General features: G+C 38.1%; 1 protein-coding gene across 1 annotated transcript in view; it reads right to left on the reverse strand.

Moving 5' to 3' along the window:
- The window catches only part of homer3 (homer scaffold protein 3), a gene marked incomplete at its 5' end in the record, with an annotated part of 40,202 nt that overhangs the window by 12,350 nt on the left and 1,940 nt on the right, over nucleotides 1-25,912 (reverse strand). The window contains 5 exon segments of the mRNA NM_001171520.1: nucleotides 3,686-3,842; nucleotides 13,832-13,953; nucleotides 16,565-16,672; nucleotides 17,726-17,857; nucleotides 17,946-18,102. Of these exon segments, the coding sequence (NP_001164991.1) occupies nucleotides 3,686-3,842; nucleotides 13,832-13,953; nucleotides 16,565-16,672; nucleotides 17,726-17,857; nucleotides 17,946-18,102 (676 nt within the window).

Below are 25,912 nucleotides of genomic sequence, written 5' to 3' on the forward strand. Positions count from 1 at the left end.
TTGACAGGCTTAAAGTGTATAAAGAAACATAAATGTACCAGAAAATCAATCAGAAAAGTCGCAACACATTTCGTCTGTGTCCCCACTTTCTCAAGGGTTATAATAAAGTGCTGTATAGACTTAAGGTGGCAAGCTTTATATTGTTTAAAAAAAATGTGCATGAAAAAAAAAATAGTAGCCAATCCTCAGAGAAATTAAGGGGGAAGAGAAGAAGGTGCGATTCTGAGCTCTTTGTTGTCAACCCTGCCAAGCTGGCAATGGGTCAGATGTCAAAACACTCTGAATTGTCCATATACCATTGCACAGCACCTCAGGCCTTTACAAATGAAATCAGAAGAGATAAAACAGTGTGAGAATAAATGCTCACTAGGAGAAAACTGTTTTTTTTTTAGATTTCATTAAAACTCGTTACGGTAGAAAACAAAGCTAAAGCTAAATTACAGGAAAGCAAAGGGAAAATATTAAGATAAGGAGAAGCATGAAGTTGCATAAAGCCCTAACAGAGGCCAATTCTGGCTTATACACAAACAAGATACAGATATCACTCTAAGTGCTTAAAGTATAGCAATAATAAAGTGATGTATGAATAATACAATGCTCAGTCAAGGTGAGAAAGCAGGGTCTTTTTACATAATGGAAGGACACAGCTGTTAAAGAGTATACATATATTGTAGCTACCCAGTTCCTTTAATCAGTGCTTTTTTCTGTGTGGAAGAAAACAAGTCTGAAATATAGTATGCAAGGGAATGGCTCAGCAATGGCTCTGATTTTGGATAATGAGAAAGTAATACACACAGGAAAGTCTTCTGCAATATTCATTGATATGAAGTCTAAGCAACATAGACATCATGTTGAATCCTGTTAATGACTGTGCAGGGGAGGTGCCCATCAGTCCATTCAAAACTGATATAGCGTACAAAATAATTATTTCGAAAATACTCAGGACAGATAACAAATTCCAAGGACAAGGCACTCATTGTGAGACAAAAGAGTTCCTAACCGCCAACGTACTGTGAATAACTAGGGAGTTTTGCTGTTTCTGCCAGACCAGCAAGCCTATATTTAAAACATGCCTTTTTCTTTATATAAAAATGTATTAAGATATTTCCTACTGCAAAGAGATTAATGCGCTTCAACTTTTAAATGCCATCACGCGGAGGAAAGCGAAACTGGCAGGAACAGTCTGAAGTGTTCCACTAAAGAAATAATATAAAAGAACACTGCTCTACTTTTCTGCTGTGTTATTATTTGCTTTTTTCTCCATGAACCATTCTAAAATAAGCAGGTTTTCTTTTTTCTGCAATCACTCAGCTCAAAGCGTGTCCATTTGATAACGTTTGCTCTTTGCAATCAGCATCACCCTCTCTTGTATAAACTCTTTTATATTCACCACCCCCTTGGACAGAAAAGGGCAAAATACCAAGTGGGTTAAATGGCAAAGTAACGATTGGGATAAAAGAATAAAAGAGTAGCCCCAGAACCAAGGTATGTTTGGCTGTCACTACTTTAGGCACAGATTCAGAAGAAAGAAAACCCATATAATACATATAATTACAATTAATTGTAATAAGTGATTGCAACAGGAGGTTCACAGTCCTAAAAAAATACATGTACAAAGAGAATAGTTGTGCAGAACATTAAGGAATATGGTCCACAATGTACTAATGCTACATCATTAACAAATAATTGTTTGGATTTTTTTATTTGTTTACTTCCATTGTTTTATTAACCCAGCCATTCAACACAACAGTAAAGCAAACAGAACCAGTCCAAATCGAAATGTCCTTGGGTTCTGGCAGAGAGAGAGAGTTTAACTCAAAGTTGGAATAAAGGAGAAACTCATTTGAAATTGAATATGGAATTATGTTAACCTTTTACTGATGCAATAAAAACCTATTTTATGTTTTGCTATTATTAGTTCTAAACAACCATGTAAAAGGTAGATGACATGTATTGTCATCTGGATGGGTTTTAAACAATCACTGTCCATCCTGAAAACTGACAAACACAACAATATTCATATGTATTCTAGATAGTTCTAGGTCTGCCTTGTATTATGGAATTTAGAAAAGCCTATTAAAATGTATCTAGTGGTACAAGGTAAGTAAAAGACTGATGTTTCTATGCCCCTTATATTACAGAACATATAAGAGTATGAACTGCCGCACAACCCATGGGTCCTGTTGTTTTAGAGCCAATGCATGCATAACTAGTTAGCAAATGCTACCAAAAATAAATTACATAAAAATGAACATGTAATTCCCAGGATTCCTTGTGTAAATATGAAGAGATAAAGCAGAAAATATAGTTGAATTCAATATAACTGAAAGTTAGGGCCCAATTTAATGAACATATAAGAATGCCACATTTTGATTCTAGCATTTTGCCTTTGCTCGGTTCAGTTTAGTTTCCTTAAATCTTAAATCAAGCTAAACTAAAGGTTCACCCAAAAGGTTAGAAACTGATTTTATTGTAACAGTCCTGGACTGGATATCTGGGGATTCTGGCAAATACCAGAGGGGCTGCTATACGATGCAATAGGCAGTCACAATTTATTGGGGGTGTTTGGGTCTGTGTTATATAAATGCCAGGGCCTATTTTGAATCCTAGTATTTTAACTTTGTATTACTAGAGCTGGCTCAGAATCAGTGAATTACCTCATGCATCTCATCACATCTAGGTAACTTTGTCATTTCAAATAAGAAGGCTGGCCAAATACAAGCCAGACTGTTCTTTCTCCATCAAATTGGTCATCCACTATTTTCAAATAAACAGTTGCATATAACATATAAAATACACATTATATACAAGATCATAATAAGATATTTTGGATCTTTTTTTTATTCCTATCCTTGTGATATGATTTAGCAGGGAGCTTAATCTACAAAGCTGGAAGGCCTAAAAAGGACTCCCTTAAAGGGCCACATTGTCCTGTCAACCTACACTTTGACAGTCCAGTTTATTATAAAATTTGCAGAAAAAGGAAAGCTGATCCCATTCAGATAGTTAAAGCTTTCACATAGTTTTAGTTTGGCAAGTAACAAAAACTTCAACATTAAGATATTTCTGAATTTGACAAAAATTCATTTAAATGTTATTAAAGGAGACATATTGGATAAATGGAAAAAAAGTCTATCCTATCTGTAAAAATGGCCCCTTTATTGCCATTATTTCTCTGTCCGTGTTTGTAATGAAGGGTGGGCATGTCATAACAGTCCCTGCCAGAAGCACAGCAGGAGGGGGATAGCCAATCACAGCCTTGCACTCACACAAGCAAAGACAGGCTTCAGTTCCCTATCAGGTCAGCCTAGCTGCTGATTGGTTCTTATCCCGAAGTGCCTGTACTGAGAGGCCCCCCCTGCACATCCAGAGAATTCAGCCAGCATGAAGTTGGACTAGTGGGGTTTTGGTGAGTTTCTCAATAAATCAGTCCAAAACACAACTTTTTTAAGCACAATCCTTCTATATTTTGAGGAGTATAATTCACTGGTACATTCTTAATTTTTATATGATATGTCTCCTTTAAGGCTTGCATTGAAGGTGAAATTTAAAGAGTTGTGATTAAGAGCTTACAATGTGTGCCAATCTTGGAATTTAATACACATGGAAAAAACACATGTTGTTTTGTTCTTTTTGAACATAATAACGAAAATCTCCTGAAGCTGATATGAAAGATGTTCCGTACCCGTTGCCGTAGCGTTTCCGCCTCCTCCTGATATGCTGCCAACTGCTTCTTCCATTTTTCTACGTTGGCATTAGCTTCTCGAAGTGCTGCCACCAACTTGTTGTTATTATCCTGGAGGCTGAAGAACTCGGCTTCCCACTGAACTTCACACACCGAGCTGATAAGAGAGAAAGAAGAGGGCAGATGAACAAGAGCTGTGATTAGGATTGGTAAATACTTTCTAGTCTTCTTAAGGCATTATCTGGGTTTTTATGTAATCTAGCAGGTTAAATACACCGTAGATTCTATGCTGGTTGTGATTTGTCATGTACAAATTGTAAAGCAAAAAGATATTTGAATAACAACAAAGACTGCAGCTGAGGAAAGGATGATGTTTGTTTATACAGGGTTCACTCTGGCCCTTTGAACAAATTAACCCTTTTATAAGGGAGGTGAAGCATAAATATAGTAACAACGTAATAGTAAGAGAAAGAAAAAATAAATTTTCAACACAAGAATTATTTAGTATGTTCATTTTTAGCAAAGGTGATTTAAATACTGCAGCTTTAAAGGAGAAAGAAAGTATAAAATATTAGGCACCCCCCAGTGATTTTATTAAGTGTATTTTTCAAAGTTTTAAGAGAAAAGAGTCAATAGTGTATTTCCATATCTAATTCAGTAGTATAACATTTTGTTCAAGAGAAAACTGTCAATATAGTACATGTATGTCATCTGTTATCCCAAAACCTTTTATGAAGAAAGATCCCAATTACGGGAAGGTCATTTCCCTTATAAGCAAAAAACTCTATTATAAGCAAATAATAATAACATCAAGTACAAGGTAATAAAACAGTACCTTGTACTTGATGTTAATTGGTGTTTAAATTATTTTTTAGTAGACTTAAGGCATGGAGTTCCAAATAACAGAAAGAACCCTTATTCGGAAATCCCCAGGCCCTGAGTATTCTGGATAACATGTCCCATACCAGTACTCCAATATCTAATTCAGTGGTACAGGTATGGGACCTGTTATACAGATTGCTAGGGACCTGGGGTTTTCCAGATAACGGATCTTTCCACAACCTGGATCTCCATAACTTACGTCTGCTAAAAATCATTTAAATATTGAATAAATCCAATCGGATTGTTTTGCCTCCAATAAGGACTCGTTATACCTTAGCTGGGATCAAGTACAAGGTACTGTTTTATTACACCAGAGAAAAAGGAAATCATTTTAAAAAATTAGAATTATTTGCTTACAATGGAGTCTATGGGAGATGGCCTTTCCGTAATTCATAACTTTCTGGATAATGGGTTTCCGGATAAGGGATCCCATACCTGTATAGGATTAGTTCAAGAGGAAACGGCCAATAAAGTTCTTGCATATCTTATTCAGTCATATAGGATTCAGTTCCCATTTGAGGGCATTTTTGATAGCTTTTTTTTGAGAATTGCCCTTTGGTAAATATGCCCTTTAAATGTCCTTCATTTTGCTTTCTTGTCTCAATTTTCCTGATATATACTAAGCTCCTGTGGGTGTGGTGCTTTGGCATTATTATTTTCTCTAGGGTTCTGTAGTCTTGTCCTTCCAAGTTTCCTTCTGGGTTCACACAGATGGAAAAGATGTAAATGTATTTACAATTATTTCGTTCATTAATATTCATTTGTATCCACGTCAAATCACACACAACTGAGCCTTGCACTTACAGGCTTGCCATTTGGTAAAAACATGTCCACTGCAGATTATCGAGATGAAACATTGTAGGCCCTGTTTCATCATAATTAATGTAAGTATAATTAACTCAAACAGTGCTAAATAATTGAAGCAAATTAGTCACTGCTTGGAAGTCACATGAAAGCTGTTGTCTCACCAAATATATATGTAGAGCGCTGGTGAGCAAGTAGCTGATACACACCATTATCTTAAGGACATTTTGTTATGTGTCAGATAGTGATAGATATACTAAACAGACATATTTTCATATATAAATGCACAGAGGGACTAGAAAGATAGCTAATAATTTACCATCAAAGAAAATAAGCAAATAAGAACATTTACATATCATTATATTTATATGCAATATTCGTTTTAAACTAAAACAATTGTCTTAGACCTCGTTCACAAATCTGTACAACAGAGGAGGACATGGGACACCAAATGCAGTTCTATCTAAACTCCTTTCTCTCAACTTAACTCTTTTGGGATTTGCAGAAAAAAAAGTAGCATTCCTCTACCATCAAAATACTGGTGCAACACAATTACAACTCAGAATTTATAGAACATCTGAATATGAGCGTGACCCAAAATGTGGCACTGTGAACACTTAATTATTGTGCATTTTAATTGGTTGATAGCAGATGGAGGGAGGGGGTGAGCATCAAATCTTGGTGAGACTGTCACATTTTTCCTGACAGGACATTATCTGTTTCACTTCTAAGTTCTTGTGTTAATATGTGGCATTTCAAAATAGGGCAATAAAAAAAATCATTAATTAAAAACAGACATTAGGTGAAAATTCTTAATATAAAACAAGTAACAAATGAGATTCTTTGCTGTGGAAGCTGTAACATTTTCACCTTAAATAGTCCTGTAACAGAGAACATGGGGGAAGCTGTGATCCCAGGACAGATGCCTGCTGTCCTTATTTTATAATTGCTTATAAGATGACTTTAATGACTATGATAAACTTAGAAGTGAAAAATAGGAAATTGATCTTTGAGGAAACCGTCTGGGAGAGCGTAATGATACAGCTTCCTCATATGTAATTGTCCTATGAAGATATAAAGTAAGATGCAAATCATGTGAGTGGGCTGTTCTGGAAAGGAAGCAACTACACATTAAATGCAAACCTTTATTTTCATACTTGAGAAACAGAAATGTTTACAATTCTCTTACACTCTTTTAGATGCAGGGCTGGAACACAACTGTGAAATATCAGATCAGTTCAGTTTTTCTAGGCAACATTCATAATTAAATATCTTTCCCTTATTAAAAGAGTTTGCTTCCCTGGATTGAATCAGCCTCAGATGTACATTTTATCACAATGGTGGTAGTGCAGCAAAAACCCAAATGCTTAGTCCTCACTGTGCGGATATCAACTGTTATTCATATATGAAAGAATTATATTATGTCATAAGACACACCCTTAAATCCATATGCCCTCCTCTCCTGTGGATAGCACAGCAACCCCCAGCACATAATTACACACCTTAGGGACCATTTATTGGCTATTTAAAACTACTAACAAAGTCCTAGAACAAACCCCTGCCAGGTTCACCTCCTCCACAGGCAGCACAGGGCAGGCAGAGTATGGCACACACAGGCAGCATAGGGCAGGCAGAGTATGGCATACACAGGCAGCATAGGGCAGGCGGAGTATAGCATGTTGGCTCCCTTTGGCTGAGGGTCTGGGGCATGAGCACCTGGACCAACCTATACTATAGGTGAGATCCTTTCTTACGAGCATATGTACTACTATTATTTTATTCATTTATTCGGAGTATAGCATACACAGGCAGCATAGGGCAGGCAGAGTATGGCACACACAGGCAGCACTCTGCCTGCCCTATGCTGCCTGTAAGTGCTATATTCTGCCTGCCCTATGCTGCCTGTGTGTGTCATACTCTGCCTGCCCTACCATGCCTGTGTGTGCCATACTCTACCTGCCCAATGCTCCCTGTGTGTGCCATACTCTGCCTGCCCTACCATGCCTGTGTGTGCCATACTCTACCTGCCCTATGCTGCCTGTGTGTGCCATACTCTGCCTGTCCTACCATGCCTGTGTGTGCCATACTCTACCTGCCCTACCTGTGTGTGCCATACCCTCCCTGCCTTATGCTGCCTATGTGTGCCCTATACACAGGCAGCATAGAACAGGCAGTACATACAATGTCTGAAGTGTGAACAGGAGAACAATGTGGGTGATTACAGCCTGAGCCTGAAGTGTGAACACTGCAGGGGGTGAACAATGCAGAGATTAAAAAGTGTGAACAACACAGGGGATTACATTTTTAAACCATACAGGGGGATTACAGCCTGAATCTGAAGTGAGAACCATACAGGGGGGCAGTTAATCTTAGTACGGATACCATTTAAAGCTTATATAAAGCATCTAAGCCATCAAAGCAGCCAGACAGGTGGTGGGCCACACAGAGGGGGGGCCCGCGGGCCGCCAGTTGGACAGCACTGCTTTATGGTATTTGACTCGTCAGACTACAGGCCAAAGGAATACTAGTGACCATGCATCGTCATCTGCCATTGAACCATGTAGCTGCTGACATAGTCTGACATACATGTCCAGAGAGTCAGGCATTGTGTTGGATGTTGGCAAGACTGGAACTTGGGATAGGCAAAAGAGGCACATGCCTTATAGGTAGAGTTATAAGGGACAATAGACATGAACCTCACTCTAGCCCTGTGCTGAGTTGCTGAAATGGGAAAAACAGGAGTTACAGAGTGGGGAAGATGTAGAGGTTGAGGTAAAGTTGCTGAGAGGGGGAAAGTGAGTTGTCAGATGCCGTAGGCTTGCTTTTGAAGCCCTTCCTTGTTGACCCAGCCTTGAATCTTGGTCAAACTGCCCAACAAAACTGGGCTACATATGACAATATTTAGACTACAATAACCTTTAAGAAGAATGCCACATATTTTTAATGTGGGAAATCAGAACAAGAAATGTATGTATGTTTTGGGAATTCAATTCATGTGGGAATCAACAAGGGATTTCTTAAGACAGACTTTTGTTGTGGATGCACAATAAATTAGGATAAATGCTAATAGGCTTAAACTTATTCCGCATTGACTGCCCTTAAAGGAGACGGAAAGGCTAAAAAAGTGTTCATCTCAAGCTACAGGCATACCTTCAGTTCTCTCAATAGTGCCCTTAAGTTTCCCCATATTTCCCCTGTTCAGATGATCAGAAGCCTCATAGGAAAAAAAGGCTGAGCTCTGTAAACAAAATTCCCATAATGCCACACTCCTGCACCAAGACCAAGACCCCCTGTACATGCGCAGTTTGTAAGACTATGAGGATGCTTCCTGCTGTATGGCTCAGATCACACATTCTTATGGGTGGGGGAGGGAGTTCTTAGCATTCTTGTGGGAGGGGGGAGGAGGAGAGGGGAGAGGAGAGAGGAGAGAGCTGGGCGGACTCTGGCTCAGGAAAAAAAGGAATCCTGTGTTTCTTTTGATAGAGGGCTCAGTGCAGCATTTCTGTAAGTGCTTATGGCTGTATTTACATAGACCTTTCTGATAAAGCTTACTTAGTTTTTACCTTTCCTTCTCCTTTAATACACACTGCATGCTCAGTTGTGTACATTTGTGATGTATGTCTAGTTTGCATTAGGGTTTAAAGAGATGCATATCAGATGTATATTTAGTGTCTTACATACTTGTTTTAAAATGTCTGGATCTGCAGTTACAAGGCCTCCATATTTTCCTGCAAAAAGCGGTTTAATGTCCAATTCAAGGGCATATAAAAAGAAGACATACCAAACACTTTGTAAACAAACACACATATCTGTTTCTGTATTTGAACTTATGTTGCATATAAATGGTCTGAATTTTTCTGTGCAATTTTGATAACTGCAAAACTAATGAAACGCCTACAGAAGAGGATATACCTAACAATGAGTGCCACGATAATTTTCAAAAAGGTCTTTATAAAATATATCCACAACAATTTCACATGCATACAATTAAAATGAAGTGTAAAATGATATAATTTTATATACTATTTGCAGTATATTAAATATTAATATATATAATTTTAAAATTATAAAATTATATATATTAATATATAATATACTACAAATGTTTGGAAGACTGTGAAAGGGATGTTTTATTGATAAAATGGAATTAGCTTCTGGTTTGCTGATTACAAGTCTAAAGTCTAAACACCAATTGAGGCAACACAGTATGGGAACCTTGGCATACCATTCCATTCATTTTAGTAGCCGGTTTCCTTCCCCTGGCATCTCTCAGAAATGTATTACTTAGAGGGCTTGAAGCAGTGGTACTGGGGGCCACAGGTTGAAGGCCAGTTGAATGACTAACTATTTACTCTTCTAGATGCACAGAAACCCCAGTCAAGGGTCATTTATGGTAAGATTTAAAGTAAAATCTAATTTGTTTTCCTAGATACTGTTGGAACTACCTAGCGTTACACTTCCATCTTACCTACATTTCCCAAGGCTCTCTTGTGCCTTCTTCAGACTAATATTTTCCAATTTTACCATACTGCATATGAGCAAACCTAGAAAGTCACAGGGAAGCCTTTGGAAATACTGGGCACTTCCTTCCCCTCCCTTTTCTTCCTTTAAAGCTGCTTGAAAACTTTTTCATGAACATAGATTTATGCTAGCTTAAAACACATAAAATACTTTTGTCTTACCGTTACAAAGAAAAATCAGGTGCCATACCTACACTGTTGGTTTTGGAGGGGGTGAGTTCTAACAGTATGTCTTTAAAGGGGAACTCTGGCTTCCTTACCAAAATTTGTTAAAGAGTCCCACACGGAAAGTATTTATAAATATTATTTTTATATATTGAAATTCAGCTGCAAAACAGTTCTTCTCTTTCTGCATCATTTGAAATCCTGGAAGGGAAGGAGAGACTAAAACTCTGTGTTACAATTTGTAACAACAGACAGCATGCAGCTACTACATAACCCACAGTGCACTGCAATGTGATGTTCCTTTCCTTATTGACATTATGTGTGCAGGTATAAAGGCCTGCTCGGCTCTTAAAAGGTTTGTAGTTGGGACCGAGGAGAAAGCTTGAGTACAGGCAGCAAAACAGTCAAAACACACAGTACCAGAAGGGTTAATCAGTCTCAAAATGAATTCCAGGCACAGGATGGTTTAGGTGGCAAACAGAAAGGTCAGAAACTTGCAGAAAGGTTAAATGCTGGTAGATCAATAGGGAAAAGCAATTTACAGCGCACCCAGGAGCTTAGTAAAAAAATCCTATACTTGGGCCATTTAACCCGGGTCTTTGTCTATTGGTGTCACTACGCAGCGCACCGCCACAATGCCACTGCAGCCATGGGTGCCTCCATCTTACTTTTTCAACAAAATGGAGCACTCCTTACAGTATCTCCTCCCCCAGGGGGTGCCACTGGACCACCAAGACAAGGTTTTTGTGGAAATTGTCTATAAAACTCCTGTATCAATCATGGGGCATGGACATTTGAATGTTTCACCCAGGAACATTCCTTAGGCCCAAAGCCTTTTGACTGGTTGCAGTACTATAAAAAGCCACTGGAGAACCTTGAGTAAAGGATTTTCTAAATTTCTTGCTGCCATCAACAAGGACATGAGTAGATTTAGGCGAAAAGGTTAGACATTGCAGGCTTGATAAGGATTACATTGAACACATTAGGAAGTTGCATCCCAGAAGGAAGTTGCATCCCATGAGGAATCGAAGGCCACTAGGTTAATAATGTCCATGATCCCAAAGTCACCAATAAACTTATGATCCAACTTTGGAGAGGGAATTTTAAGATGGATGTTTTTGGAGAATAACCAAACTTTTTCTTCAAATGAGTACTAAGGGGAGGATTTCCGTTTCCTATCGGCAAAGTATTTTTTGTGAAAAAGAGCTCCTCTACAAATTTGCCCTAGTGCAGCTCCATATTGCAGACATATGGGCTACATGATTATTAGTTGTTGGGACATCAGAGAGGAGGAAGTCCTGTGGAAAAGCTTGGAGATGTTGCCCATAGACACTTATAAACGGTAATCTCCCAGTGGAGGCTTGTAAAGCATTGTTACGAGCAAACTACACCCGGGGAAGTGATCAGATCAGTTGTCCTGATAGACAGATACGTGGCATAGAAGAAATTGTTCAAGAGCTTGATTAACTCATTCCACAGCTCCATTAAATTGAGGGTGATATGCAGAAGAAAACTGGAGAGTGATGCCTAGAGTTTTACACAGAGAGCGTAAAATTTTGGAAATAAATTGAGAACCCCTATCACAGGGGTGGGCAAACTTTTTGGCTCAGTGGCCACATTAATTAACGGACGGGCCGGACCAGGCCGGGACAGCGTTACGCCCGGGGCTGCCATCAAAAATTATGGGGCCTCTCAGCTCCCCCCCCAGCGACCCGCTGCTTCCTCCGTCCCCTCCTTCTGTTCCCCGGCTCCCCAGTGCATTCTTTTATATGGTTGCGCCCTGTGCGTGCTGACGCTGTGCGCACGCACGGGGCGCAACCAATCAGGGCCTGTCATTCTTTTAAGGGGGCCGGAGACGGCGGGCCGGATTGAAAGGGCTGACGGGCCGGATGTGGCCCGCGGGCCGTAGTTTGCCCACCCCTGCCCTATCAGAAACAATTTCCACTGCGAATCCATGGAGACAAAAAATCTGAAGGATAAAAGAGAGTTCCACTGCTGATGGGAGCTTGCATAGAGAAATGAAATTCACCATCTTACTGAAGTGGTCAGTTACCACCCAGATCACAATGTTTTCTTTAGAGGGAGGCAATTCAACGATGAAGTCCACGGCTGAGTGGGTCCAATAGGTAGGGGTTAAAGCAGACCACATGGAGGGGAGTAGCTTGTTTTGGAAGAGGCACAGACAGAGCAGGAAGCAACAAAGTCTTTGATGTCTTTCAGCATAGAAGGCCACTAAACTAGACGATTTAGAAGATCCAAAGTCATTTTCAGTTTAGATGGAGCTACCTCAAAAGGGTCCATGGCCCATATATACTGTAAGGGCCTGCTCGGCTAGGTTTTGTAGTCAGCACCGAGGAGGAAACTTGAGTACAGGCAACAAAACAGTCCAAAAACGTAGTACCAAAAGGGTTAATCAGTCTCAAAATGTATTCCAGGCACAGGTTGGTTCAAGCAACAAACAGGATGGTCAAGAACAGGCAGGAAGGTCAAATACTGGTAGATCAATAGGGAAAAGTGATTTACAGTGCACTCAGGAGCTTACTAAAAAAGTCCTGTTGAACCTGGGTTTGTGGCGTGTATTTATTTCAAATTTTAACAGCAAGTGTAATGACGTCACATGGCACTGGTGGCGCGTCACTACATAGCGTGCAGGCACGATAGCATTGCAGCCATGGTAGTCACCATCTTTACTTTTTCTATGAAGCAGAGCGCTCCTGACAGCAGGAAATTGTGGGATTTGGAGGACGCAGGCTGAAGGCAAAGTTGTTGGAAATTATGTTTACTTTTCAAAAAGGTTAAATTGTGTTTGGGTGGAGTTCCCCTTTAAAGTTACAAAAGCCCTTCACAATTTCATTTTTTAAATATGCTTTCATTAAAAAAGAACCCTATCTTCTTTTGGAATAAACTGGGCTTGACACATTTTGTTTCAGTTTCTTGTTTTCAGCACAGTGTGTGGGAATTGGACTATCTCTAGGGATTTTTTCACAGATGGTACTTTACAGCAGATAGGATTAAAACATGCTAGCGAATCAAGCCCATAACATATAATTTTCTCACAGAAATGGCGATGCAATCACTTTTTTTCTCTCAGGTAACTATTCTCAGTGAATTCTGAATTCTAAATGTTAACAATGGAAATAAGGATTTGGCAAGCGTGTTTCTTCAGCAACCACAAGAAGCAATTCTCATTTACTTTAATCATTACCATCATTCTAAAATGTATCTATCTAAAAGTTAGAAGATAAAAAGAGACATGCCACATATACAGTATGTGGGTAACTACACACAAAGCAGTCTAATAATTCATAAACCTGTACTTTTAAATTAACACCACCATTTTTTAAAAATTGTGGGGGTGTTTACATATATATATATCTATATAATTAATGTCCTTGCAGCAGGACAAACTGCTTTTTACTGGAAATGCAGGTGTCTGGAAAGCTCTTTGCACAATGTTACCATGGGATTTTATATGCAGCATTTATTAATGCGCCTGTATATTTCCCAGTGAGCCCTCACGTAAGAACAGTAGGCTAAATTTAACAAAAGGGTAAAAAAATCACCTATGTGAATTATTATCTGTAACGTTTACTCATGGGACAAACTATTTCACCAGGAAAGACTGATTTCCCTCAGTGAATTATTCACCCAAATATTTCACCCTTTAATAGAGGTAGCTTTTTATGATACCCTATTATAAAACTCATAAAAGCAAAATGCTTTTGCTACTATTGTCTTTTTTCTGAAATAAATATAAAAAAGTGCACCCACATACCCTTCAGAGAGCATCTTCTTAACACGTTCCCTTTCTGTGCTAAGTTCCATCTCTGCACTCTGGCTCCGAAACAGCTTGTCATCCCCTGGTCCATTGGCACTGATAATAGGAGAAGGAAGTACCTGTGAAGGTTTTAAAAAAGAATATTTAGAACCCTGATGACTTTCATCCACCTAAACGAGTCACCCACGTCAAGGAAATGTGCCTAGGGCAAAAAAATATAGTTACAGGTTACTGCTCAGGTGCTCACTTGGCTTTGAAAATACTGCCTACAGAGTTGAATGAATAAGTAAGAATAAGGCTAATGGCACACAGGTTGGTTTATCACTGGCACGTATATATATATATATATATATATATATATATATATATAAATATAATATATGCCAGTGGAGAAAAGTCTATGCGCTGCCTTTCACTATCTGAATTTGTATGAGAATGGAATCAGTCGCACAGAGCAGGTTTAAGTAGTTTTACTTAATAAGTAATCTAATGCCACAACGGGCCCTTGAACCAACATAGACACAAGGTGCAAAACAGTTGTCAACCTTCTCATTGTGTCACCACTTCACACAGTAACCTACTTGAAACACACACAAAGCAACAGATTCTATTTAGAAAAGATTAACCAATTACACCTGATGTCAACAGTCAAAAGCCCCATATGCCATTAGCTAGGAAAGAGGTTGATTGTAAAGGATATTCAAACAGATGGCCAAATGACCTCAATTCCATTGTTCAGCAAATTTCTAGAATGAGAGGATCTGAACTGAAGTTAGATGGATCTGCCTTCACTTCTGACCATGCCTCATATTTGATCAAAGGAGAGGTACTGGTAGATCACCCTGACTGTAATTCAATGACATTGAAAGAATGGTCTGCCAAAACAATATATCTAGTGAGAGAGATGCACCAGTAAGGAAAATAATATATACAGAAAATATTCTTGTTTGTTCTTATAATTATTGGGGGGGAACAAAGTCTACTTTGTATGTAGAAAGATATTGCAGCTATATCAAAACTGTTTGGGCAGAAAGGTGCAGGTACAATATAAGGATGATTCTAACATTGATCCCCAAAATTATTTTAAGACCCATGTTAAGTATATGTTCAACATGAGCTTCAAAATAGCCCAGTTTATCAGGGATTTCAAGCGCAGATAACCGCCTATGTGTCTGTAGCCTTAGGCACTTGGAAAGGGGAAAGGTGAGGTGGTGGAAAGTTGTATTTAACATAGATTTCTGAATCAATAAAAACTGATTCACATTGAGGGCTGCATTGATTTGCAGAACAATTTTCAAGCTGTATATTGCTTACATGTTCACATATAGTAATTATTGCAGAACTATACCTGAGCCTAGAGTTCTATGCTATTTCTGTCTCTCTTGGTTAGTACACAGAAAAACAGAGATGCTTTGTCTCACTCACATTACAAAATGTTTACAGAATTGGTTGGCTAGCACATGAGGTTGCTAAAAATGTTCAGTAAATGGTGACATGGTGGAAGATGCTATATTACTACAAATAAAGTAGCACCAAAAAATAATTTAGCAGTTTCTTCAGTGAAAAAATAGCATGGAAAATTGTAGAATGTTTGGTTGGCTTTGCTTATCAATAAACTACATACAATTAATTGTGTGGGTATATACACACACTAGTAAAAAAACAAAAAACAGCATTTTCTCTCTCTACATCTACTCTGCACAAAATCATAGAGATGGGCAATAAACTGCTTTACAAGTACAAATGCATTATGTTTTGCTAATCCTGAACCTTTTAAACCTCTAGGGCTATTTTATCAATATGTTCTTCAAAGAACTCACTGCTCAATAAACCTGCTACAGAGAGTAACATACCAGAGGAATAGATTTCTCATCTCTAAAATCTAGGTCATAGCATGTATTAATGGTTTTAAATGTGAGCTGGCCCTTTAAATATGCAGCCCTTGTGTAAAACAAGGATTTATACAATGGAAAATTGTCTTTCCTGCTTTAAATAGTTTAGGAAACAACACAAAGCAATTGGATTGGTTCCTTTACAGACAAAAAAGTCTTCACAGCTAAGCTGAACTATTGTGTATATTTGATGCGCCAGCAATTAAACATAGCTATTGAATCTAACAGGCCAGCTGCAAGTGGGGCAGTTTATTTTGGAGAAAGTCATCTAATAACAAATCATTTGCCTCTATGAATTAAACTGTCTTGCAAGCTAAATATGCAGGTGTTCATTGAAGAAAATGCTTTGAATGGGTTAACCCAGTGGGTGTACCATACAATGCCTACAAATTATGGATTCTGAGTATCTGTGGTTCTCAGGCAGCAACAAGATAACAGCTTGTTAAAAACAAACAGTAAGCTTTTGTCCCATCTGCTCAATTCCCTGTTATGGCAGTGGTTAACCCAGAAGGCTGCACCAGCGTCTGGTACTGAATAGGAAATCTAATGCCAATGTACTATGATGCGAGGATGTGGCTCTGCCGGGAATCCTCACCTCAGTGCTGGAGGCAGCAGTTAAGAAAGGTGTGGAAACTAAAGGGACAGACAGAAGGTTCCATTTAGGAATTAGAGAATTAGGAGACTGGGGAATATGTAGGAATTCTTGACGGTTGAAACAAAATAGACAAAGAAGAAAAAGAGTGCATGTTTGGGACACAATGAAAAACAGGATAGTGTTGACCTTATACATATGGTCCCTTTCTGGTAACTCTCCAGTTTTCATATTAGTCCAACCTACCTGCTGAGAAGTAATATTAAGTGCAGGGTTTGTCAGGTCAGTCTTGTCCTGAGATCTTTCCCTTGCCAGTCGGGCAGCTTCCCTCACTTCCTGGAACTTCTCTGCAAACTGCAGAGGGCGTGTGGTGAAAAACAATTCAGCATAAATTGAGATGGACAGACAGACTTCCTTCTTTTTTTTCATTTTTGCGTGAAATGGAATGCAGAATAATCAACACAAATGCCTTTACTATCTGCAGTAACAAAACTGAACACAAATTCCCTTAGTGTAAGTGAAAGCTCCAAAGATTAAAACATCAATTTAGACCAGATTTATTTCTAATTTCCAGTTTATAATGTATGGCAAACATCCAGGATTTCTAATAAATTTAAAAGGTAGATTGGTCTCTGAGTTAGGAAACCCTTTTTTCTATTTCTTACAGCACCTTAGAAATATAAATGTCTACACTTAGGACATGTATATTGTTGAGGTGCTTATTGACAATTAATTTTATTATGAGTGGAGCCTAAAGTGATCCACCTAATGACCCTTGGCCAGTAATTTAATTTGCCCCCTTTGACTGCCAAAATGTTATAGAAAGATATAAAGATATTCCCATAAAGACACATAAGGCATATTATTTTTGCATTAGTAGCTTACACCTGTAGACTTCCAGCTATCTTATGGTCTAATATTATGGCTGCACAAAACACAGGTAAAGGCTGGAAATTAAATAAAAAGAGTTGTTAAGTGTGCTGTTTTTTTGGTTTGGGTCTTATAGGTCTTGGAATGTTTGTTGTCTAAAGTGGTATTATCTTATTTCCGCAGGGCACTCATTCTAAAAAAATTGTTAGGGCACGTTTGGTATTAAAGTGCATTAACAGCAGGTGTTACAAATATTAACAAACATTACTATAGATATAATTTTTCTGTGAGCAGCATTATCCAAATTATGAGGATCATTATGAAGGACATAGGCAGTCCAACTGCTCATTTATACTCTATACTAATCAAAATAGGAGAAGGACCTACACAAACAGAAGCCATAGTAACAGGTAGATACTAATTCACAAATAAATTCTACATATTTAGTGAGGCTTTACATCTAATATGGAAAGGTTATATACACTTGGAATTGTAATACTATGTATTCACATATTTAAAGTAAATCTTCCACATTACCTGAGACAAATTCTGCTCTGAAGCGAAGCCCAATCCATACACAGTATTGGCACGACTGTCAGCCCACTGCCCAAACTTTTGTGAGGTTTTGGTAAAAGTCATGTTTGGAGTAATAGTACTGTTGATGATGGCCTGCAAAAACCCATTGATCAGTGTTAATAACACCTAGTTCATTTCAGCTGATATCTTGCACACATTGCAATACATAATCATCCCTCACCTTGGTGCCCCCCACACTGATGATGCGATACACATTCCTTGTAGCATCATAGAAGTAAGATACTGTGACCGCATGTTTACTGGCAGGAAGCCAGTTCTTTTTGGTGATTGGGTCGATCTGAAACACATGAGCCCGGGTGCTAAATATTGGCTGCTCCCTACAAAGAAGAAGAAACTTTAAAAATTGCAATATTCTTTTTAAAACATATTTTTATTCTACAGAAAACATAATTTAAAGTTAGAACACACATTACACATTTTTTTATACAGTATTTTTCTCTTAGTTATGGACATCAGTTGGCATAATATTTGTCCCTCGGGTGCAATTCTTTCTGTAAATGTTCCACAACTGACAATACACTATGCCATGGTCATCCAATGTAGCTGGTTTCTCCTATATTGCTTGAACGCAGCTATATCCAAAATATATATATATATCCTATGACCAGTCACACGCCTATATATTAGAAAGCCGGAACCGGGAAGCCAGCAGAGTAAGGTCGTGAGCAGGGAGGGCAAGCAGAAGAGCTCAACCTGAACCTGCCTGTGACCCGAAAATATAGTGCAGAGGTTGGCCCAAAACCGTCCAACCCACGGGTTCCGTGGGTATCGGGCCAGCCCGCACATCACTACTGCCTAGCAATTTGCAACTAAGATGCTGCATTGTTTTGTTTCTACTATCATAAAAGTAAGGGGTGTGCATAAGCCCATATGCTGCCCTCGACATGCCAGAAACAAGCTGCAGTTTAAAGATTTGCACCTTGTGGCAGTAATGGCAAGGAGAATTAAGCAGAGATGCACTGAATCTACTATTTTGGGAATCGACCGAACCTCAAATGCTTTGTGAAAGATTCGGCCGAATACTGAACTGAATCCTAATTTGCATATGTAAATAAAGCAATCGAAGGATTGGAAAGAACTGCGTGCATTAAAAAATTCCATGTTTATGTGACGAAAAGTCACATGATTTTAAAGATTCAGATTTGGTTTGGCCAAGACCATGGATTCCATGGTCGAATCTGAATCCTGCTGAAAAAGCATGAATCTTGGTCGAATCCCGAACCGAATCCTGGATTTGGTGCATCCCTAGAATTAAGGGCTATAAACATGGAGCTTTGCACTTGTTTATAACACTTTAAAGTATGCTCCACTTCAGTAAATAATCCCTCATACTTGTATACGTGGAAACATAAAACAGGTACAAAAGAATTAAACAGCTATTAAATAAGATGTTAGCCTTTTATTTGATATTATAGTCTCTTATTATACTGACATTTTCATAGCTTAAGTGCCACACTGATGTAGACAAGAAGAATGATTACAAGAATACCACTTTAATAAAGATATAATTGATTTAGTATTTTTCCCCAAGTACTAGGAAATCACTCTTTCTACCCAATTACTAATACAAAAAAGATTGAATTCATTTGAATATGGTGGTTCACCTTAACTGGTGCCTTTATCATGGCCTGTGGAACTATATAGTTCAGAAACTCCAAAAGCAATGGCTCCTAATGTACTATATGGTCAGCGAACAAGGCAATACTACATGTCTACATAGGCTACCAAGAACCACCTTTAATGGTGGAATGGAAACATAAAATATGCAGACGCACAAATTTGCATGCTTTATATTCCCCTAGGCAAGTTTGTTTCCTCTTCAACAGCAGCAGCAGCTGATTACCTGTCCTTATCTCACCCTAGAGGATTCCTGTGTATCTGTACCTCCTCATAATATGGCTAAAACATTACAACTTAACCAAGTTATCCCTCATTATAATTAAAGGGTTAATTGCAGTTATCCTGCCTAATCCTAGCTAAAACATTTACATCATTCCCTGCCCATGAGGAACTTACAATCTAAGGTCCCTATCACTGTCACACACACACTGTGGTCAATTTAGTCAGAAGCCAATTAACCTGCATATATGTTCTGCACCATAAGACTCAATGTCAACTGTTACTCTGGATATATAAATAATTATAATGTGAACTGATGCACTGTATATACACATACTGCTTTCCCAGTTTTTATCTGTTCAGTTGCATTCTAGCACGTCTACTTCCACTGCTGCTTATTAGCAGCTTTTGATTGGTCTATTGAATTCTTTCCACAGTGGGTAAAGACAGAACAAAATTATAGCAATAAATAACATCAATGTGCTATCCCCCGATCTCTGGTGTTATTGTATCATTACATACTAGTACATTACTCTGGTTTATGCATTGATACCAGCAAACAGAGAATCCTGCCAGTTTTCATTGTACACCTCCGTATCTGACATTACCTGCTTTGCTCCCAGCGTCATAGCGACAGCAGTTTGAAGCCAACAATCTGTGTGATAATTAATGACACTAATATTATACTGGTGCATAATGGTAGGTGAGGGAGCTGTCTACGTAATAAATTACATATCTGTGTTTTAGTGTAGCATACGCTAAATGTGAACCTTAAGATTATTCTTCTGAGTGAGATCAGTGTACAAGCCTGCCAGTAAAGCAGCTTCACTATGCAGCTGAGTACATTGCACCCTTCTAAACAGCTCAGAAGCCACAGGGAGAAATGGCTGCCACTCCTTGTGCCTAACCCAGCACTGTAGAAGCAGTGTCCAGCCTGAGCTGTGCACTTTGAAAACTCCATAAATGGATATAGTCATGATTGTATGGTATACTTTTTATTTCTAAATTACACTGTTTACATAACAAATAATTCACTCTGCCACTTAAAATGTTATTCTTGAACCAACAAATGTATTTTTTTTAATTCTAATATTGGTGTGTAGGCAGCCATCTCAGTGCACTGTGCCTGAGTCTGAGCTTTCAGAAGAAGTCAACCCTACACTGCTTTTAGGTAACCTATTGTTTCTCCTACTCCTATTCTCTCTCTTACTATTGAGTGTTATTCTGATATCTACTGGCTGCTGCTTTCTTGCTACCTTCCTATTGTTCTGCTGATCGGCTGCTGGGAGGGGGTGATATCACTCCAACTTGCAGCTCAGCAGTAAAGTGTGACTGAAGTTTTTTAAAGCACAGGTCACATGATTGTGGCACCCTGGGAAATAAAGAATAAGGCCAGCCCCATGTATAATTTCAAAATTATTCTGCTGGAGAAGCTCTATTAACTGATGCACTTTGAAAAAAAAAAAACATATTTTCCCATGACAGTATTCCTTTTAAATTGGCACAGTCTACCTACTACAATTATGAATTTGTGCAATAGTAAATAAAAATATACAAAAGTCTTTTTTTTCAGATGTAGCTGCCTGATAATATCACTGAGGGAACAGGATCCCTTTATAGCTACTCTATTGGGGGGGAAGGGGACCTTGCACCTAACTAAGGACTTTGCATTTTTTTACAAAAATGCCTGCATCTGCCACTTCGTTATAAATCTAAAAATGTTACTTAAAAAAATGTTATGGTTAAATGTAAACTTTCTTCTTCACACTGGATTTTTTTTGTAATTAATGGCAGTCAGGATACAGACCAACCAACATTTCAGATTTCAAAATGTTTCTTTTTTTATGGTTATGCTCTGATACACCTAATGCATATCCTATTTGCCTCAATATTACCTCTTTCTTGGAAACCCATGATAATGACCAGGAAAACTGGAAGCGTCCTGGAAAAAATATGACAAGTATCGGGTATATTGTTAGATAGTTTCATGTTTATGGTTAAGCATCGTTTTCTCCCATGAAATAAAAAGCAACATTTTCTGAACCAGCTAGAAGTGCCACATACAGTACCTATCGCCATGTGTGTGATATTTATTATTCTAAACTCTACATTTTTGCTTGTCTTGCTAGTTTTTTGACTGCCAATTGGAAGTGTTTGAAAAGACAAAGTGATCTACAGCAGGCAGCATGAAAGCAATTATATATTTAAAATGAGGGGGGCTTAAATCTTTTGGAATATACCCAGGGCTGTATTTATATATAGGCACCCCTGTGACTAGAGATTTCCATAAGAAATCTGGCGACGTAGCTGGGGCAGAAGGGGGTTTGGTTGCGTGGCAGAAGTGACGTCATGTTGCACATGACTTCACTTCCATTAAGTATATGTGATGTCACGCACATGCTGCGCATGATCTCACTTATGTGCTAGGGTGGCACCGGACCTAAATACAGCCCTGAATATACCCTGTACTTTATGCTTGCCCTATGGCAGGCAGTGAAGACAGGAGTAGCCTGCACTTGATGCTGCATATTTCATCAGCATGAGATACAGAATGCAGCTAGTCCTAGGAAAAAAGTACTCTCTGCATGAGAACTACGGGACCTATGCCCTATCACTTCGTCAGGGGTCTTTGTTAATTAACCCTTACACCTTTTATTAAATCATATTCATCAATATTTTTACAAGTCTACATTACTTTTTAAGGAGACTTTAACATTTATGCTTCAGCTTATAAAATGAATAAACTTTAAAATTAATTCAAAATTCTGAACCATTTCTGAAATAATTAAAAAATGTTACTCTTCATAATTTCCCTCTCAGTAATCTCCCTTTCTAAAAGCAGGCTTTGCGGTGGAATCACTTTTTTAGAAAACACTCTAATACAGTGATGCCAACCAGTGGCTCATAAGCAACATTTTGCTCGCCACTCCCTTTGATGTTGCTCCCAGTGTTTTAAAAATAGGTGCCTATTTTTAAATTTCTGGATTAAGGGCACGTTTTGAAAACAAAGAGACACAGAACCTCCTACAGGTCATCGGTCCACATGGGGCTACCAAACAGCTACTCACACTTCTTATTTGGCATCCCCAAAGAACCTTTTTATGCTTCTGTAGGTCACCAACACTTTTTACCTCTGTCTGCGGCTTACGAGTAAAAAAGATTGGGGATCTCTGCTCTTATATATGATGCATGCAAAAGAAGCACAGACAATTAATGTATTAGCACTCATTGTCCATCCAATAAACTGACATAAAGCCTGTATATAAAGAGAAAAATTGTTAAAGCGGGAAATGGGGCAGAATTTTTTTACTGACTATATTTTAAAACTGTAAGATAAAGCTTATTTATTTTTGTTTTTTTTTTTTGTGACAGTATATCCCTCCTTTTTAAAATATATTGCAAGACAAAAATCTTAATCAAGCCTGTTCATAATTGAAAATCTGTTTTTTTTTTCAGGCAGAAATCAGTAGAGAGAAGGGTGGTTTAATTCGCTGCCTTGTATGACCCAGATGAAACGACAGCAGATTAATCTGACTGAAATCCGAGTGTCTCTTAATTGAATCTTGGGGAATTTCCAAGAAAGCCTCACACAGATACTCCATTAATCATGACGACGGTATATTTGCCCTTTTTGTCCATTTGAATATGTGTATTTTTCCTATACAGACCAGAATCATTTCATACACTGCCTCATGAGTTCTAGCAATATAAGTCCTTGTGTACGGTATTCTGTAAAAGAATTAATATAGAAAGAAAGATAAAACAGATCTGAATTACAGATCCACAGACTAGGAATATACAAGCTGTTCAATATTTTCTTTGCTGCATTTGGAGACTTTATATAGACAGAAGTTAAATGTAGCTAAAAGGCATATATTTTATACATGCACTATAGGCATCAAGAATAGATGTAACCAGATAACATTTTCTTTGCAATGTAATGACCCAGATATTTGCCAAAATGGATGCTTGCCCATTAGAAAGCATTTCCTCTGCAGGATGACATTTTTGCCAGTTTATTTAGAAACAATAAGACATGTGACCCACAGACAAGCTTTCTCTCTGTACTTCTTCTTTCTGCACTTTGCTGTGCAATAAGGGAAAAATTTCACTTCACTTAATGTAGTGTAATGAGAAGAGAGCACAAGGAAAGAGCTTTAAAGTTATATAATCTGTGTAATGCACAGAGTAATATAATGAGTAGAAATGCATTCTCTCTGTTCTCTCTGTACGCAGTTTACGCAGGGAGGCTGATGTGTGAACAGAACCCAACACATTTTCTAAAGAAGTATAAAACGCTCTGTAATAAAGAAGCAAATTAAAAGCCTATTTCTTAGTTACACTTAGGAAAACTATACATTCGAACAATGTAGGTCTCTATGAAAATATATTGCATAAAACAGCTCATATGTAAATCTCTGCTTCATTTAAATAAACCATGTCTATAAAACTAGCATTTTTTAGTATTATGTGCCATTGGGTAATCCTAAATTGGCATTTTAAGTAGTAAGTGCCACCTCCTGGGATCATACCATTCAAACAGTCAGAGTTTCATTATTCCTGTCATGTGATCTCCGAGGGAGTAAAGAGGGTAAAAGATATACAAGGGCTGTATTTAATTATATCTATCTATCTGTCTATCTTCCAGTTTGGTAACATTCTTGAATATGCCACCTCCTTGCCACAAGTGTGTTTAAATATCCTACAAAGCACAACTGTAACGCAGGGCAAAATGTGCACTTGGTTATCTTTTTAGCTGCCATGTGTGTTAAGAGCTGGGGAAAGTATTACTCTATGAATGAGGTTTATGTTAGAGAGGTTAGACTACATGTAGCAGCTGAAGGAGGAACCAAGTGGGTAGCTGTATCTCCAAAATAGAGCACAGTGAGGTCACGTATAGTCTGGTACAGGTAAGGAACCCGTTTTCCAGAATGCTTGAGGCATAGGGTTTTCTAGATAAGGGATCTTTTTGTAATCTGGGTCACCATACTTTAAATATGCTAAAAAAGAATTTAAACATTAAGGGCCAGCCTTTAGGTGCCAAACTATTTCTTTTATAAGTAAGCCCACTCAGGGAAAAATACCTTAACTAACAAGGTTTTTTTCCAAAAAACCCTGTATAAGTTCCTTAACTCATGCAGCTGAAAAGCTGCCCCTAAATAAACGTTGGAAGTACAAAGTTTTAAAAACATTTTTAAAAAATTGTAATTATTTCTTTTAAATGGAGTCTGGAGATGGCCTTTCTGTAATTCTGAGCTTTCTGGATAACTGATTTGCAAATATGGGATATTATACATGTAGTAGTAATTGCCATATTATTTAAGAAACTTACAATGACTATGAAACATTTCTGCTTATTGTTAATACTTCTCACAGAAAACCTCTTCCTAAACAAGTACTTCCCAAATGTCCTAGTTTTTTGCAGGACAGTGTGTGAAAGTATGTAAACATAAGAGGGCTGATTCACTTAAAAGGTCACTTTTTTTGCGTTAAAATTGACGCAAAAAAACCTGCGTGATTCATGGTCGCATATCGCATGCTTTAAATTTCGTGCTACCACATGCGTTAATTTTAACATATTGCGTTAATTTATGCACAGAAATAATACTAACGCATGATTCACAAACACTTAGACGCACTAAATATCGCATCTGTCTGTGCAAAAAATAACACCTACTTGAGGCAGGCAGTACAGTTAATGAGCTTTTGGCAATAAAATATGGACTTTGCAGTGTGATTTATTCAAGTATGTGTTGGCCCTAGAGTGATGCAGCCTCCAGTTTGCAGGGATATGGGTAATTTTCTTAAAAGTAGTTTTACGAAAGTAATGCCGTGTATGGCTAATATAGCATGCGTTTTTTTGCAAGCAGCATCGCGTCTAAATTAACACAAGTATCCTTTTAGTGAATCGTGCATTAAGACAGAGAAAAATTAGATGTGATAAAATTTTTAACGCATGTGAATCAACTCATTGGGTGAATAACTCATTACTGAATATTTAACTGGCAGTATCATAATCAGATGAAATGGTCACAGGCAAGCTATTTTGCTGACTGTTAAATAGACACCACAGTGTTTATTTTCCATACATTTTCCTTTAATTCGAGAATGTCTTACCAAGGACAGAATATTCACACTCTGCACACCTGTATTTATACCTTTTGGTGTGAGCTGCCACATTGCTGGTCTTGAATAAAGCATTCTCCCCTTATGTTTATAGAAGGTGGTCTAACATGGTGTATATTCTATGCAATAAAAGCATACTGTCAAATGCCTTACAACAGTGCT

This window comes from Xenopus tropicalis, chromosome 1 (assembly GCF_000004195.4).
Source record: "Xenopus tropicalis strain Nigerian chromosome 1, UCB_Xtro_10.0, whole genome shotgun sequence".
Classification (NCBI taxonomy): domain Eukaryota; kingdom Metazoa; phylum Chordata; class Amphibia; order Anura; family Pipidae; genus Xenopus; species Xenopus tropicalis.